The 13,082-nt window shown below is 55.5% G+C and overlaps 1 protein-coding gene across 2 annotated transcripts in view; it reads right to left on the reverse strand.

The window, feature by feature from the left end:
* The window catches only part of MAP3K11 (mitogen-activated protein kinase kinase kinase 11), a 16,488-nt gene continuing 3,406 nt past the window's right edge, over positions 1–13,082 (reverse strand). The window contains exons 2-10 of one of the 2 annotated variants that reach the window (XM_019737645.2): positions 9,136–9,316; positions 8,792–8,940; positions 8,511–8,686; positions 8,124–8,367; positions 7,538–7,651; positions 6,753–6,888; positions 6,576–6,667; positions 1,475–1,882; positions 1–865 (exon numbers count right to left, since the gene is read on the reverse strand). In XM_019737645.2, the coding sequence (XP_019593204.1) occupies positions 528–865; positions 1,475–1,882; positions 6,576–6,667; positions 6,753–6,888; positions 7,538–7,651; positions 8,124–8,367; positions 8,511–8,686; positions 8,792–8,940; positions 9,136–9,316 (1,838 nt within the window). In that variant the 3' untranslated portion in view covers positions 1–527. The remainder of the gene's footprint in view (positions 866–1,474; positions 1,883–6,575; positions 6,668–6,752; positions 6,889–7,537; positions 7,652–8,123; positions 8,368–8,510; positions 8,687–8,791; positions 8,941–9,135; positions 9,317–13,082) is intronic. The other variant, XM_019737646.2, reaches the window with a different exon arrangement.

Genomic DNA, 13,082 nt, shown 5'->3' on the forward strand with positions numbered 1-13,082 from the left:
TTAGGGAGACAGCTTGAGTTTATTTGGCTTCATTGGATCCTGAGGCCGAGGCCCCAACCCTGGCCGGGGCAGCAGGAAGGCACCCAGAGAACCCCAGCCCCAGATGACCCCCAGGGCAGGGGGGTCCAGGCACTAAGCCCTGGGGCGGGGGCCACAGTAGCAGGACTTGGTCAAAAGTGCTGGTGACAGCTGAGGCCAGCCCCTCTCCCTTGCACCTCCCCTCCTCCCGGCACTACCCCTGGGGGCAATTCCCTGAGACAGGCTATGGTCCTCCCAACCAGCTGGGTACAGTGTTGGGCCCCGGGGGGCAGGTAAGTCGGGGGACCCACAGGTTGCAGGTGTGTGGGGGGTGCAAGCACCCCATCCAGTGTGAAGGCTTCCTGTGCAGTGTAGTGTTCCTGACCCCCAAAGGGGGCGGGGTCCCTGGGGGAAACCAAGGCAGCTACAGAGGCTTGCCCAGCTCCTGTTCCAGTGTATGCTGTGGCCCCTCTAGGGCAGCTGGAGCGTGGGGGAGCAGCCCGGCCCACTCAAGGCCCTGCCTCCGGCATCCATGGGGCCTGGGCACTTGTGTCTTTGGTCTGCGCCCTGCAGTCCTGAGGACCCCCCCGGAAGGGGTTGGCAGGTGGAGAGTCCCAGAAGGGGTCCGAGTCTGGGAACAAGGTCCAGGGTGCCCGGCGGGGCGCAGGCTGTGGTGAGGGCAGAGGCGAAGGCCGTGGTCCAGCTGACACGAAGCTCCACGGGTCGATTCGACTGCGAAGGGGTGAGGGCCGAGGTCGACTGATGAGGCCCAGGGGTGGTGAGCGTGGGGTGCCAGGGGTTCCAGGAGCGGAGCGGGATATCCCTGGTGGGGGTGAGACAGTGCTTCCTATGAAGGGTGAGGGAGGGGCACAGGGTCAGGCAGCCACTTATTCCTGGGTGTCCCTGGGAGGCACTGCCCCGCTCTGGGCCTCAGTTTCCCCATCTACACAGTGAGCTACTTGACTCCTAACTTCCATGGTCCCTTATGCTCCATGGTGCATCTGTTTACTATGTAGTGGTTAAAAGCGAGGCCTCTGGAGTAGACAGGCCTGGGCTTGGATCCCAGCTCTGCCACTTACTAGTGGGAGCCACGAGTCCTAGCTCTGTGTCTTAAATTTCCTCATCAAAAAGTGAGTCTAGCAAGAGCAGCTAGTTCACAGAGTTCTTATGATAAATGAGACAATCGTCTAAAGTACCAGGAACCTGGCACAAGTAAACAACCAGTAGGAGTCTGCTATCATAATTATCATTACTTCTATTTTCTCACCACCAGCCTGGCCCGGCCCCAACCCACCCCCACCACTGGGTGGCTGACCTTAGAACTCCGTTCCCTACATGCATGCTCAGCGTCCTGGTTTGGGGTCCAGCAGGCTACTTTGGCCAGAGCCTTACTGCTATGCATGTCCCCACCAGCCCCTCCTCTCCATCACTGACAAGCATGCAGCTGGCCACTCACCACGCCTCTCTTCCTCGCGCCGGGGGCTCTTGGCTGACGGTTGGCCCGTGGGGACACCCAGCTCCAGCAGCAGGGGCGTGGAGGTGGGCGGGCCCGGAGCATCAGGGCTCAACCGGAGGGTGGGGGCGACCGGTGTCTTGAGGGAGAAGCGGATGAGCGGGGTAGGGGGAGTCTCGGTGGGGGATGGAGTGGGCTGCGGTGCGGGGGCCACTGGTGAGGGATCCCCACGCTCGCGGCCGGGGCCCCCGGGCGGCTGCAGGTCGCGGCCGAGGCCCAGCGAGGCGAGCAGGGCTGTGCCACGCAACAGCGCGCGCTGGATCAGCTTGGGCGTCCCGGAACCGCTACCGCGTTCTGCCACAGCCGGCCGCCGAGACTCCTCTGGCTCCGGGCTCGGCCGCGGCGGATTACCTGGTGGCCGGGGCAGGGCACAGGTTAGGCCATCTTAAGATAGGGTTCCTTCCGTGGCCCCAGAACATGGACTGAGTTCTCCCCACACCATCCCTGACCAGGCCCACGATGCCTCCATCACATACACACATTCTGGCCTTTCAGAGGACAGTGCTGGCCAAGGAACCAGTAGGGACAAAGCCTAGGAGGCAGCCAGGTGCCCTGGAGCCCAGAGATGGGGCGGTAGGGGCAGGAAAGGGGGTCCACCAGGAGGCAAGCTGAGGCCAGATCACAGTGGGCCGCAGTAGCCTCCATGGCCAGCAGGGAGCATCTGCAAGGCCCCAGGGACAGGACTGGAACTGGTGCCCTAGGCCCTCCTTCCTGGCTGGGCAGAACCTGGCCCCTCTGCCTGCCTGCCCCCGCTCCCGTGGTAGCTTATCTGGGGTACGCAGGTCAACTCCAATGTACACCATAGCCCCAGAGGCAGGCGTCACTGTCCCCATTACAGAAATGAGGAAACTGAGGCTCGGGTCAATTATTTGTGCCAGGTCCCAGTTGAAAGATTTAGGGGCATTATGTTGTCTGAGCCTCATGCCCCAGGGGTTCTAGGTTCGGAGAGGATAAGCGCTGTGCAGCCAGTAAGGGGTGGAGCAGTCCTCACTCCAGGCAGGGCCAACAGAGCCTTTGCTCTCTACCACTTCCCAACCAGACTCTGCTCTGCATTTCAGGACATCTGTGTCCTCCCTGTGGGCCTAGGGAGCCCATCATTGAGGAGGTAGGGGGTGTCTATGAAGGCTTCCCACAAACCCCAACTTTGTCAGGTTCTCCTTGGCTCTAGAACTTGCCATGGCTCTCCACTGCCACTAGATGAAAGTCCAAGCTCCTTGGCTGGGTTTTCAAAGCCCTCCCCGGTCTCGCCCCTACTATGTTCCCCTTCTTCTTTGAGCCAGGCATGGAGTGGGCCTGCCTGGAGTGGGCACTGGGCTGTATGTCAAGAGGAAGAAATGCAAGGCTGGGAAAAATGAGCTTCTACTATGAACCAGGACTTGGCTGAGGGGGGGTCCCAGTCTCAGCCACAACCCTTATCCAGTGTCTCTACCTCTTGAGACAGGTCTCTGCATAAAAACTCTCCATAATTTCCAGGTCCTTCCTGAATTGGCTCCTGATTGTTCTTCTAGCTTCATTCACTCAACAATCATCCACTGACCGATGTACTGGAGCTGCACTGGGCTTCACAGACCCAGGAGGACAGCCTGGCCCCGCCTGTCACTCCCTGGGTCTTAACGCCCCACTAAGTCCCAGCCAGGCTTCCTCTGCCTCAGGTCTGGGAGCCCCCTGCCTGTGCACACTATTCCCAGCACACCTCTCCCACCCAGCAACACACAGCTCAGATGTCACCGCCTGAAATATCAGGTGAAACCTGATATTGTGATTTATAATAAGAAACATATTTGGTCTTCCTCTCATTCCTGGTACAGAGCTCCTAAAACCCTTGGAATATTCCAAGTGATAGAGTGATAGAAGTGAAAGAATTGTCTTTTTTTATTCATAACAAGCCCCTTTTAACAGCACCTGACTTCATATTAATGAGGTGACTTTTGGAAAGCCCCTAGGGTTGGGGTCTGGTTGCCAAGGGAACCAACCATGTGATTAGAGGGTGGAACTTTCAGCCCCAGCCCCCTCCAGGAAGGGGAGGGGCTAGAGATTGAGTTCAATCACCAATGGTCAATGAATTCATCAATCAATCACAGTCACCTAATGAAGCCCCCATAAAAACCTTAGCTGAAGGGGTTTGGAGAACTTCCAGGTTAGTGAACACATCTAAGTGCTGAGAAAGTGGTGTGCTTGGAGAGGGCACTGTCGCCCCCGCGCCCCTTCCCGAATCCCCTGCCCTACGCATCTCTTCGATCTGGTTATTCTTGATCTGTATCCTTTATAATGAACTCGTAATCTAGTAAGTAAACTGTTTTCCTGAGTTCTGTGACCTATTCTTGCAAATTATCAAACCTGAGCAGGGGCTGGTGGGAACCTATGATTTATAGCCAGTCGGTCAGAAGCACGATGACCAGCTGGATTTGTGAATGGCATCTGAAGTGGGAGCAGTCTTGGGGGACTAAGACCTTAACCTGGGGGGTCCAGGTAACTAACGCCAGATAGTGTTGGAACTGAACTGAATTGTAGGACACCTGGCTGGTGTTGGAGAATTGGCCAGGGTGGGGAACAATCTCACACATTTGGTGTCAGAAGTCAAGTGAGTTGAGTGTAGAGAAAATCAAGAGTTTATTCCTCTTTTAGAAGCCTTCCCAGAATGTCCCCAACCTATGCAGTTATTGCTCATGTTACACCTTATGCAGCCCTTGCCCCCTTCACTGAGTGCTTCTACTGTACTTATTTATGGGTCTGCCTCATCCTCCAGACTAGGCCCTCTCCAAGGTCATGGTAGTGTTGGTCTCTTAACACTCTGATGCTTGGCTCATAAAATGCATCAATACATATTTGATGGGAGAATCCATTCTTAGAATCCTTGCAACAACCACATAAGGTGATTGTTTTTACCCCATTTTAAAGGGAAAGAAACTGATTATTTATAGTGAGTTTAAACAGAATGGGAAAAACATGTTTCAGATAAGCAAGAAAAATGGGACAAAGCTAAATGAAGATGGAGGTCAGTGCATAAAATGAGAGTGGGAAGAAGTTCCTGCAGTCAATGGCCTGAGAGACTGAGGTTCCGAGAGGTAAGTGATTTGCCCAAGGTAACTGAGCAAGGGTTTAATTTGCCTCTAAGTTTCCTGGCACTAAGAGTTGGCAAACCCAGCTGTTTAGGAGAAAGCAGCACAACCATTCTTGACCCAGGGATGAGGGTAAACTCACTTCCATAGGGCCTCATGGAGAAGACATGGCCATGTGGTAGTTACCAGCTCCAGGGCAATTTCTGTCAGTGCAGCCTGACTACACCCACCAATAAGCAACTCACTGCAACCAGTTCCCCAGGGGCCAGGACATCCAGGTGGGGATGGGAGTGGGAGATGGGGCTCCCCAATGGCATGGCTTATGCCTGGGACAATCTCACAGGCTCTTCTTTGATTCTCAGCCAGGCTTCTGATTCTGGACAGCTGGGAGGTCACGGTCATGCACTCTCATGGGCCCCAGATGGCGACTGGAGTGTGGGCTTACACGACAGGAACCCAGTGCTCAGCTAGCAGCTGAGCTGGGGTAGGTGATGTCCTTTTAGGTAAGGTGGCAAGCTTGAGAAGGATGGGATCCAGGTCCTTGGGTCCCTGCCCAATTACTCAGGGAAGGCAAGGCCAAAGGGATCTGCAGAACATATCGGGCTGCTTCCACCTACACACCTGGGTTGGCAGGACCTCAAGTTCTCCATTGACTCTCTGGCCTGGTACATTCTAGAGCAGAGGAATCCAAGCAGGCCTCTTAGCCTCCCAAGTCTCAGTTCAATCCCTGCAGCACAGCCAGCTTGGGGCAATGCAACTGCTGGAGTAGAAAATGGTGCAGCAGATGGGGGCCGAAGGCTCTACCTCGAGTCAGACCTGGTTCAAATCCCTGCTCTACTGTGTGCCCTGCATCAAACCACTCAACCTCTCTGTGCCTCAGTTTCTTCCTCTATAAAATGGAGCTGTTAATAATACCCATCTCATGGCATTGCCTGGCACATAGGAGGGACCCAATAAATGTTAGCTGTTGTGATTACTACCAAATATTGCTCAGCTAATGGTGGAGGAGATGTGCTGGGTGGAGTGAGAGGAGAGAGTCTAAACCGTTTCCTGAATAGGAGTCTAGCCTGACAGCGCTAAGCCAGATGCTGTGTTCTGGCTGTGAGAAGCAGGTGTAGCTGGGGGGCTCTGAAGAGACCCATGGGCAAGGGAGGCTGCAACTTTCTAGCCTCTGCCAATGCTGGGCAGTGTTGAGCTGAGCCCTTATTCCTCGGGCATGGGAGCCTTGCTCTCTGCCTGACTCCCTAGCTTCCCAAGCGGTTTGCATGTGAAAAACCCTTTTCCACATGAAAGCTTCTGAGGAAGCTCACCATGAGCACAGGAGCCAGTCTCTCTCTCTGGGTTCAAATCTTTAGCATGGGGCTTTAGGTAGGTTACTTCACCTCTTGGGAGCTGGTTTCCTCATCTCTAAAATGGGGATAATAACAGCACCTCCCTCACAGGGTTGTTGCTTGGATGGAATGCCAGGCACATAGTAAGTCCCGTTATTACCACAGAGAAAAGAAAAGCCCAGAACTACCCCAGATGAAGTGAGAATGGGCCCTGGATTCCCACCTGCTCAGCTTTCTTATCCCCTTCTCCACCTACAAGCTCCTTAGAAGGGACTCTTAGACGTACAGTGTGGCAGCCACTTGTCTGTCTACACCCCACATGGGCAGTTTCCTTCTCCTCTATAAGCCCAGCTTCCCCTGTGTCCCAAATTGGGGGTGGTGGTGCCATTCCATCTTCCTTCCTTCCTTCCCTGGAGCCTGCTAAGGGCACAGTGGCTGCCACAGGGCCAGGAAAGAGCCCTCTTGCAGGCCAGGCCTGACAGAGGGGGACCAGACTCTGGGCTCCCTGAGGCTTGGGCTGTATCCAGCTCAATCATGGGCCTAAAAGTCAGACCTGGAATCTAGGACAGGCGTTGCTGGGCCTGCTGGCTTCTGGTAGCCTTTCCATAGTACCAATAGCAAGGAGTGCAGCTGAGGGGTGACAAGGTCACTCACCATTGAGCGTTGGGGGTGTGGAAGGAGATCCTAAGGGGGATGAATCATCTGAATCCAGGTACCAGGTGGCTTCGTCCATGCGGGACCTTCTCCTGGTTACAGGATGGGAGGGGAGTTGTGCTTTGTGAATTTCAGGATTGTTGGGAGGCAGATGCTGCTGGGGTTGGGGGCACTCACCTCCCATTCTGGGTTTCCCCAGGCTTGGGGGAACTGGGACCCCAGGCCCAGCATGCTCGCCGCTCTCCATTGCTTGAGTCCTCCTGACGTCGGGGGGACTGGCGGCCCCATGCCTGGCCTGGTTCTGCAGGCTCCACTGTGTAGGGAAACCGATGGAATCTGAGTTGAGGTCAAAAGCCCTGATCCTATCCTCCCTTATGATGACAGTCAGGCTCCATTGGCTACGTCTTAGAGGATGGGAACAGGCTGGGCCCCAATCCATTCCCAAGGTGGGCTTTGGGCCACAGAGAACTGAACAGAATTGGGGCAGGGTAGGTGGGTTTGGGTCCTGGGGCTGGCAATAAGGTGGGGCATCTCATCTAGTCTTTCAGCTGGCATTTGCTGCTTAGTAGTTAGTACAGACACTGCAGCAAACTGCTTGGGTTTAAATTCTTATTAGCTGTGTAACGTTAGGCAAGTTACTTTTTTCACTTTTCTGATTTACTTAGTAATGATAGTTAACTCACCGAGTTATTGTGAAGAATTAAGTTAATATTAGCATAACATTTAGAAAAACGAGTGGTCACACAATTAGAAAATACTAGTGTTATACAATTATTTGACTTTAAAAAATTAGTAAAAGAAATGCTGCTTGGGGAACTCAGAGGTACCAGTTTAGACTGATAGGAGAGGAAGACTGGAGGCTGGCAGGAAGAGGACATGGTGGGTGGGATTCACCGTCAAGGATAAAGTTTGACAGACGGGTAAGAGTTAAGGGAAGGGTATAGGGAGGCGAGGTTTCTTACACTGGATGGCCCGGAACCGGGGAAAGGTGGGTGAGTCCCCAGCTCCGACCTCGAAGACGTTTCTCCTCCGGTCCAGGCCCGGCGAGGCCTGCACAGTGATGCGGTGTTTGAAGTCTGGGTTTGGGAAGGAAGTGAGGTGCAGGTTTGTGGTGGAGAGCAATGATCCCAACCTGCAAGGGCCGTCGGCCGGCTCGTAGGCAGCGTAGGGACCGGGCCTGACACGGTGGCTATGTGACTGGGGCCAGCCTCTCGGTAAGGAAAGCGGACCGCCTGGACTCCATCGCCGGAAAAGCGCGGAGGAGTCGGGGATTCCTGGGAGCTTGCCTGCCAGGTCCCTTGGCCTTCCCAGAACTTCCACGAGCCCCGCCCCTCCCGGCCGCAGCCACTCCCAGGCTGGCATGCAAATATTTCCGCCAGAACCCTCCCACAGACAAAATACTCCTAGTCCCACCCCTTCCAACCTTCAGCTCACGGACCCGCCCACCAACACCCTAAACCAATCCCAGTGCGGCCAGCAAGTACGCTTGACCCCACCCCTCCGTCCACGCAGCCAATGGCGGGCGGAGTGCTGGGGCCCGCCCCTTACCGAGTGGCATGCTGATGCGCTCGCCGCCGTCTCGCGCGCGGAGCTTGCTGCGCTTGAAGGTGCCGCGGCGGCGTCGCACGTGCGGCCGCTCGCGGTCCACCTGCTGCAGCAGCAGCGTCAGCTCGCGTTCAAACACCTCCAGTTCCCACTGAGCCAGCAGGTGCTCGCGCCGCCGCAGCTGCTCTGCCTGTGACCGCTGCTCGCGCGCGGCACGGGTCAACTCCTCCTCGCGGCTCAGTAGTTCCTGTGCCCCCGACAGTGAAGGCAGGCAGTAGGGTCAGTCCAGTACGGACACTGGCGCCCGCCCCCATTCTCTGCCCAGTGGAGACCGGGGAGACAGTCCTTCCCGGCATCTCCTTCCAACCCTGAGACTCTGACTCCTCCCACCTTTTCTTTGGCCCGGAGCTCATCGAAGAGGCCTTGGATCTCACGCTTCCAGCCTTCCTGCATGGAATGGAAGGAGTCCCGCGGCATTTCCCGCAGGACCTGCGCCTCTAGCGCCTCCAACTGCTGCAGGATGGAGGCGAAGTCGGGCCTGCGGTGGGGGTCCTGCGCCCAGCAGTCTGGGGACACAGCGTGGAGGGGGGACAAAATTAGAAGGGGACTGTGGATGGCTGTGTCTAAGGCCAAGGAGCTCTGGCCCTCACCCACCCGTGCCATTCCCTTACCAGCCATGAGCTGTGCGAAGGGCTCCGGGCAGGTGGAAGGGATGGGCAGTGTAAGCTTGTTAACAGCCACTCCGTAGGCCACAGCAAGACAGTCGATGCCACGGTAGGGCACCTCCCCAGTCAGTAGTTCCCACAGCAGCACTCCAAAGCTGTGGGTGAGACAAAGGGTCTGTGTCCCCTCCTCTACTCACTCATTGCCATTTCACCCCAAAGCAACCAAGAACTAAATGGTTTGGGTCCCTCCCGCTAGGCTCCACCTGTCTGCTCAGCACTAGATTTTTGGCAGCCACCTCTGCCTTCTGCAGCCCCACAGCTAGCCTGTCTAGCCTCCACCCAGGCCGCACCTCCAGACATCGCTGCCCTTAGAGAAGGTGGAGGCCTTGATAACTTCTGGAGCCATCCAGGCATAGGTGCCAGCAGCACTCATTTGTGTGGTTTTGTGCCACTCGCGGGCCAGGCCGAAGTCAGTGATCTTCAGGGTCTTGTGCTCCATGTCGTCACCCTCAATGGGCTGCAGCAGCAGAACTGGGGAAGAAGAGGGGCAGGATTGTGGGTGCTCTAGGCTCAGGTGGTAGGGACAAGGGAGGAGCTGGCAGCAAACTGTCATCTGACAGATATCCTGGCTGGGTACTGGGGACACTGAGGTGGTCTTGCCCTGAGGAGCTCACAGCTGGCATTGGAATAGAATCAGACAAAAATAGCAATGCTGTGGGGCCGGCCCGGTGGCTCAGGTAGTTAGAGCTCCATGCTCCTAACTCCGAAGGCTGCCGGTTCGATTCCCACATGGGCCAGGGGGCTCTCAACCACAAGGTTGCCAGTTCGATTCCTCGAGTCCCGCAAGGGATGGTGGGCTCCGCCCCCTGCAACTAAGATTGAACACAGCACCTTGAGCTGAGCTGCCTCCTGGATGGCTCAGTTTGTTGGTTGGAGCCTGGGCTCTCAACCATAAGGTTGCCAGTTCGACTCCCGCAAGGGATGGTGGGCTGTGTCCCCTGCAACTAGCAACGGCAACTGGACCTGGAGCTAAGCTGCGCCCTCCACAACTAAGACTGAAAGGACAACAACTTGAAGCTGAACAGCACCCTGCACAACTAAGATTGAAAGGACAACAACTTGACTTGGAAAAAAAAGTCCTGGAAGTACACACTGTTCCCCAATAAAGTCCTGTTCCCCTTCCCCAATAAAAAAATGTCAAAAAAAAATAATAACAACAATGCTGGGAAATGTTTACGGAGGGACTACTAGAGACCAGGCATTTTTACACTCAGTTCTAGCACTCACACACACAAAAATCTGTGAGGTAGACATTATTACAGATGAAGAAACTGAGCAAGAAAATGAATTGGCCAACGCCATATATAAATAATGCCGCGATTCCAACCTAGTCTGTGTGGTTCCAAACAAACTCCTATAACTTTCTCCTAACACTGCATTGAATAGAAACTGGCAATATGGCAGCCTCTCAGGCTTTGTGGCTTTAATTTCAAGAGAACCCGTGTTTTGTCATTTTGTTGAGACAGGATTGTGAAGCAGAACCTCTCTCAGGATGGGGAGCAGGAGAAAACCGTTTGGAAAGGAGACCCAACAGGTAACCACAGGCCCGCTGCCCATATTGCATTGTGGCTAGTGCCGCCACTCCCAGCAGAGAGGAAGACTCCAAAGGATAACTATTAATGCAGCTGGTTGTTAAGAGAAAGGGGGTGTCTAAGAAAGTGCTGGTTCTTGGCCAGAAAGGAGGATTTGGGGATAAATGTAGGAGTGGATGGTCAGACTTGGAAGGGGCTCATGGCTTTGACCCAAATGGGGCCACCATACAGAGAGGAGAAGCAGCAACTTGCAAATCTCTCATCAGGAAAAAACATGGCTCAAATGAGAGAAGTTTTTAGAGGAATAGAAAGAGGACAAAGTCATAGAATCATCAAGGATCTGAAAGGGCCTCTCTCCTTTTCTGGTTATGGATGACCGCACTGTAGAGAAGTGACATCCAAGCCAATTACGTTGCCGAACACGTGTCATTTCAGGGCACACTGCTGAGCTCTCTTGCCCAGGTGACAGCACTGGAATGGGGGCAGCGCAGTGTACTGGGGGTGGAGTACCAGCATGCCACTCGGTAAGGGGCGGGCCCTAGCACCTGCCACAGCCCGGTGAGTCAGACAAGACTCCTCAGAAGAGGTGGCAGAAGCAGGGTATTCACTTTTCCATGCCTAAAACCACAACTGACCCTACTGCTGGCCAAGCTCTTTGGGCCTTGTGGGGGCATCTGGCACTGCTGCCCAACACTTCCCTGCTGTCCTCGGCAGCCGGGGCCTTTGGCTGCTTGAGCTGTTTCCTTCAGGGCCTCCCCCACCCTCAGCCCTTTCGATTCTGGTATTCCTCAGAGCTGGCCTCTCCTCAACCTCGGCCCACTGCCCTCAGGCTGTCTTGGCATCTCCCAGGTGCCAGCCACACAATGGCATCTCTAGGCCACAAGTCAATTCAGCTGACCACCAGCTGCCCTACCTGATGTCCGTACACCCTCAACAAGCACCTTTCTCATCCCACTGTGCCTGCCATTTCTCCTAACTCAGAAAATGATCCTGCAATCCACTCTCTCCTCTGAGCCAAACTGGGGCTCAGTCGTGAACAGCTGAAAAGCTGAAGAGGACAACAAAAGTCACCTCAGAGGATTGTCTTGAATATTATATAAAATCGCACTTTTTTTCAAAATCACACTTTTTAAAGCCTTAGCACAGGGTGTGACACCTAGCATGAACATGCTAAATGCCAGTTGACCTAAAGATTCTGCTGCTCACTAACATCTCTCTGTAGACCTACTCCATCTATTACAACTTCAAGCTTCGTTACAGTCTCCGGCCTGGCTGCTGGAGGCTCAGAACTGGACCATTTAGTAAACCCTACAGAGCTCATTCCCAAAAACAAATGCAACAGGCTAGGGGCAGGTGGCTGGAATGGGACCAGGCAAAAGGGTCTGTGTGCTGGGGCTGGGGAGGGACTCCTACCTCTTCTGGTGCCAGGACCCACCCACCCTCTTGAAGATCAACCCTTGCGGCTCCCTGTCACATACGAGTATGGTACCTCACAAACCAGTGAAGCACTTTCTGCACCAGCATTTCAGGCTGGGAGGCCAGCCTCCTCTTTTTAGTCAGGTAATTTGAGGCCCAGGTAACTCACCCAAAGTCTCGGGACTTCTTTGTACTGGTGGCCTTTCTGCCACCTCCCACTCCCAGCTCGACCTGACACCTGCAAAGCCTCCTCCTGTCCTCTGCACCCCCTGTTTTTCTCTAAATGCCTTGAATTTGTCCCAAGCCAAGTTGCTCTTCTGGTGTCTGATATAGACCTTTGGGATGGGCAGTCAGGGCCACCCAGAAGAGGGGGCTGGAGATTCCCCTCTCAGTGGCCCCTTAGGGGCTCCCTGGCCTCAGGAAAAAACCTGGCCCCCAGCCCCCTCCCAGGCTAGCCTCTGTGGGCCTCGGGAGTGGCCTAGGCAGCTCACACCTCTTCCGCTTCCTTCCCATGGTCCCTACTTCTCCTTTCTGGGGGCCTGGCCCAGGTCTCCAACTGGGGGGGTCCTTTGGGGGAGAATTGGGGGAGGTCAGGCCCAGGCCGGGCTGGCTGGTCAGTCCTGTGACTCGTGGGCCTGGAGAATTCCCCCTCCTCTCCCTGTCAGGCTTCCTCACAAGGCCCCCATTGTCCAGGAAAATCATGCCATTGTTTCCTGCCTGCGCCCCCCCAGTCCAGGGACATCCCCCCCAATGCCGCAGACAGCACCCCAGGCCTAGAACTTGGGCCTACAAGGTGGGAGGCCAGGCTCAGGAAGGCTGAGGGCACCCTCCCTGCCTTTCACCACCACCCAGACTCTGGGAGGGAAGCAGGGGAACTGGAGGAGAGTAGGGGCGCAATCCCTGGCTCCTTCCTCTCCCACAAACACCCCCCACCCCCAGCTCTTTCCTCCCCTGCAGGCAGCTGGGTTGGGGAGGGAGCAGAGGCTGGAGCAGGGGCAGGAAGCCGGCTCAGGGGCAGCAGGAAACGCAGGAAGCGGTGGGGAGGGTGGGGAGCAGGGGCCTGGGCTATTGTTCCATTTTCTCTGGAAAGAAAACTGGAGGAAAAACAGAAGACGGAGTCCCCTCCCCCTGGGGCCTTCGGGGAATCCCCCTCAGGCTGAGGCAGGGAATGGGGGTCCCTAGATGGCTAGAACCCAGAAATGAGGCTGAGAGGTAGAAACTGCCCCCTATGATAGTGGGTGGGGTGGTTGGCAGACATCCCCTGGCCCCTCCAGTCCTGGCAACGACTT

This window comes from Rhinolophus sinicus, linkage group LG06 (genome assembly GCF_036562045.2).
Source record: "Rhinolophus sinicus isolate RSC01 linkage group LG06, ASM3656204v1, whole genome shotgun sequence".
In the NCBI taxonomy this organism is placed as follows: Eukaryota; Metazoa; Chordata; class Mammalia; order Chiroptera; family Rhinolophidae; genus Rhinolophus; species Rhinolophus sinicus.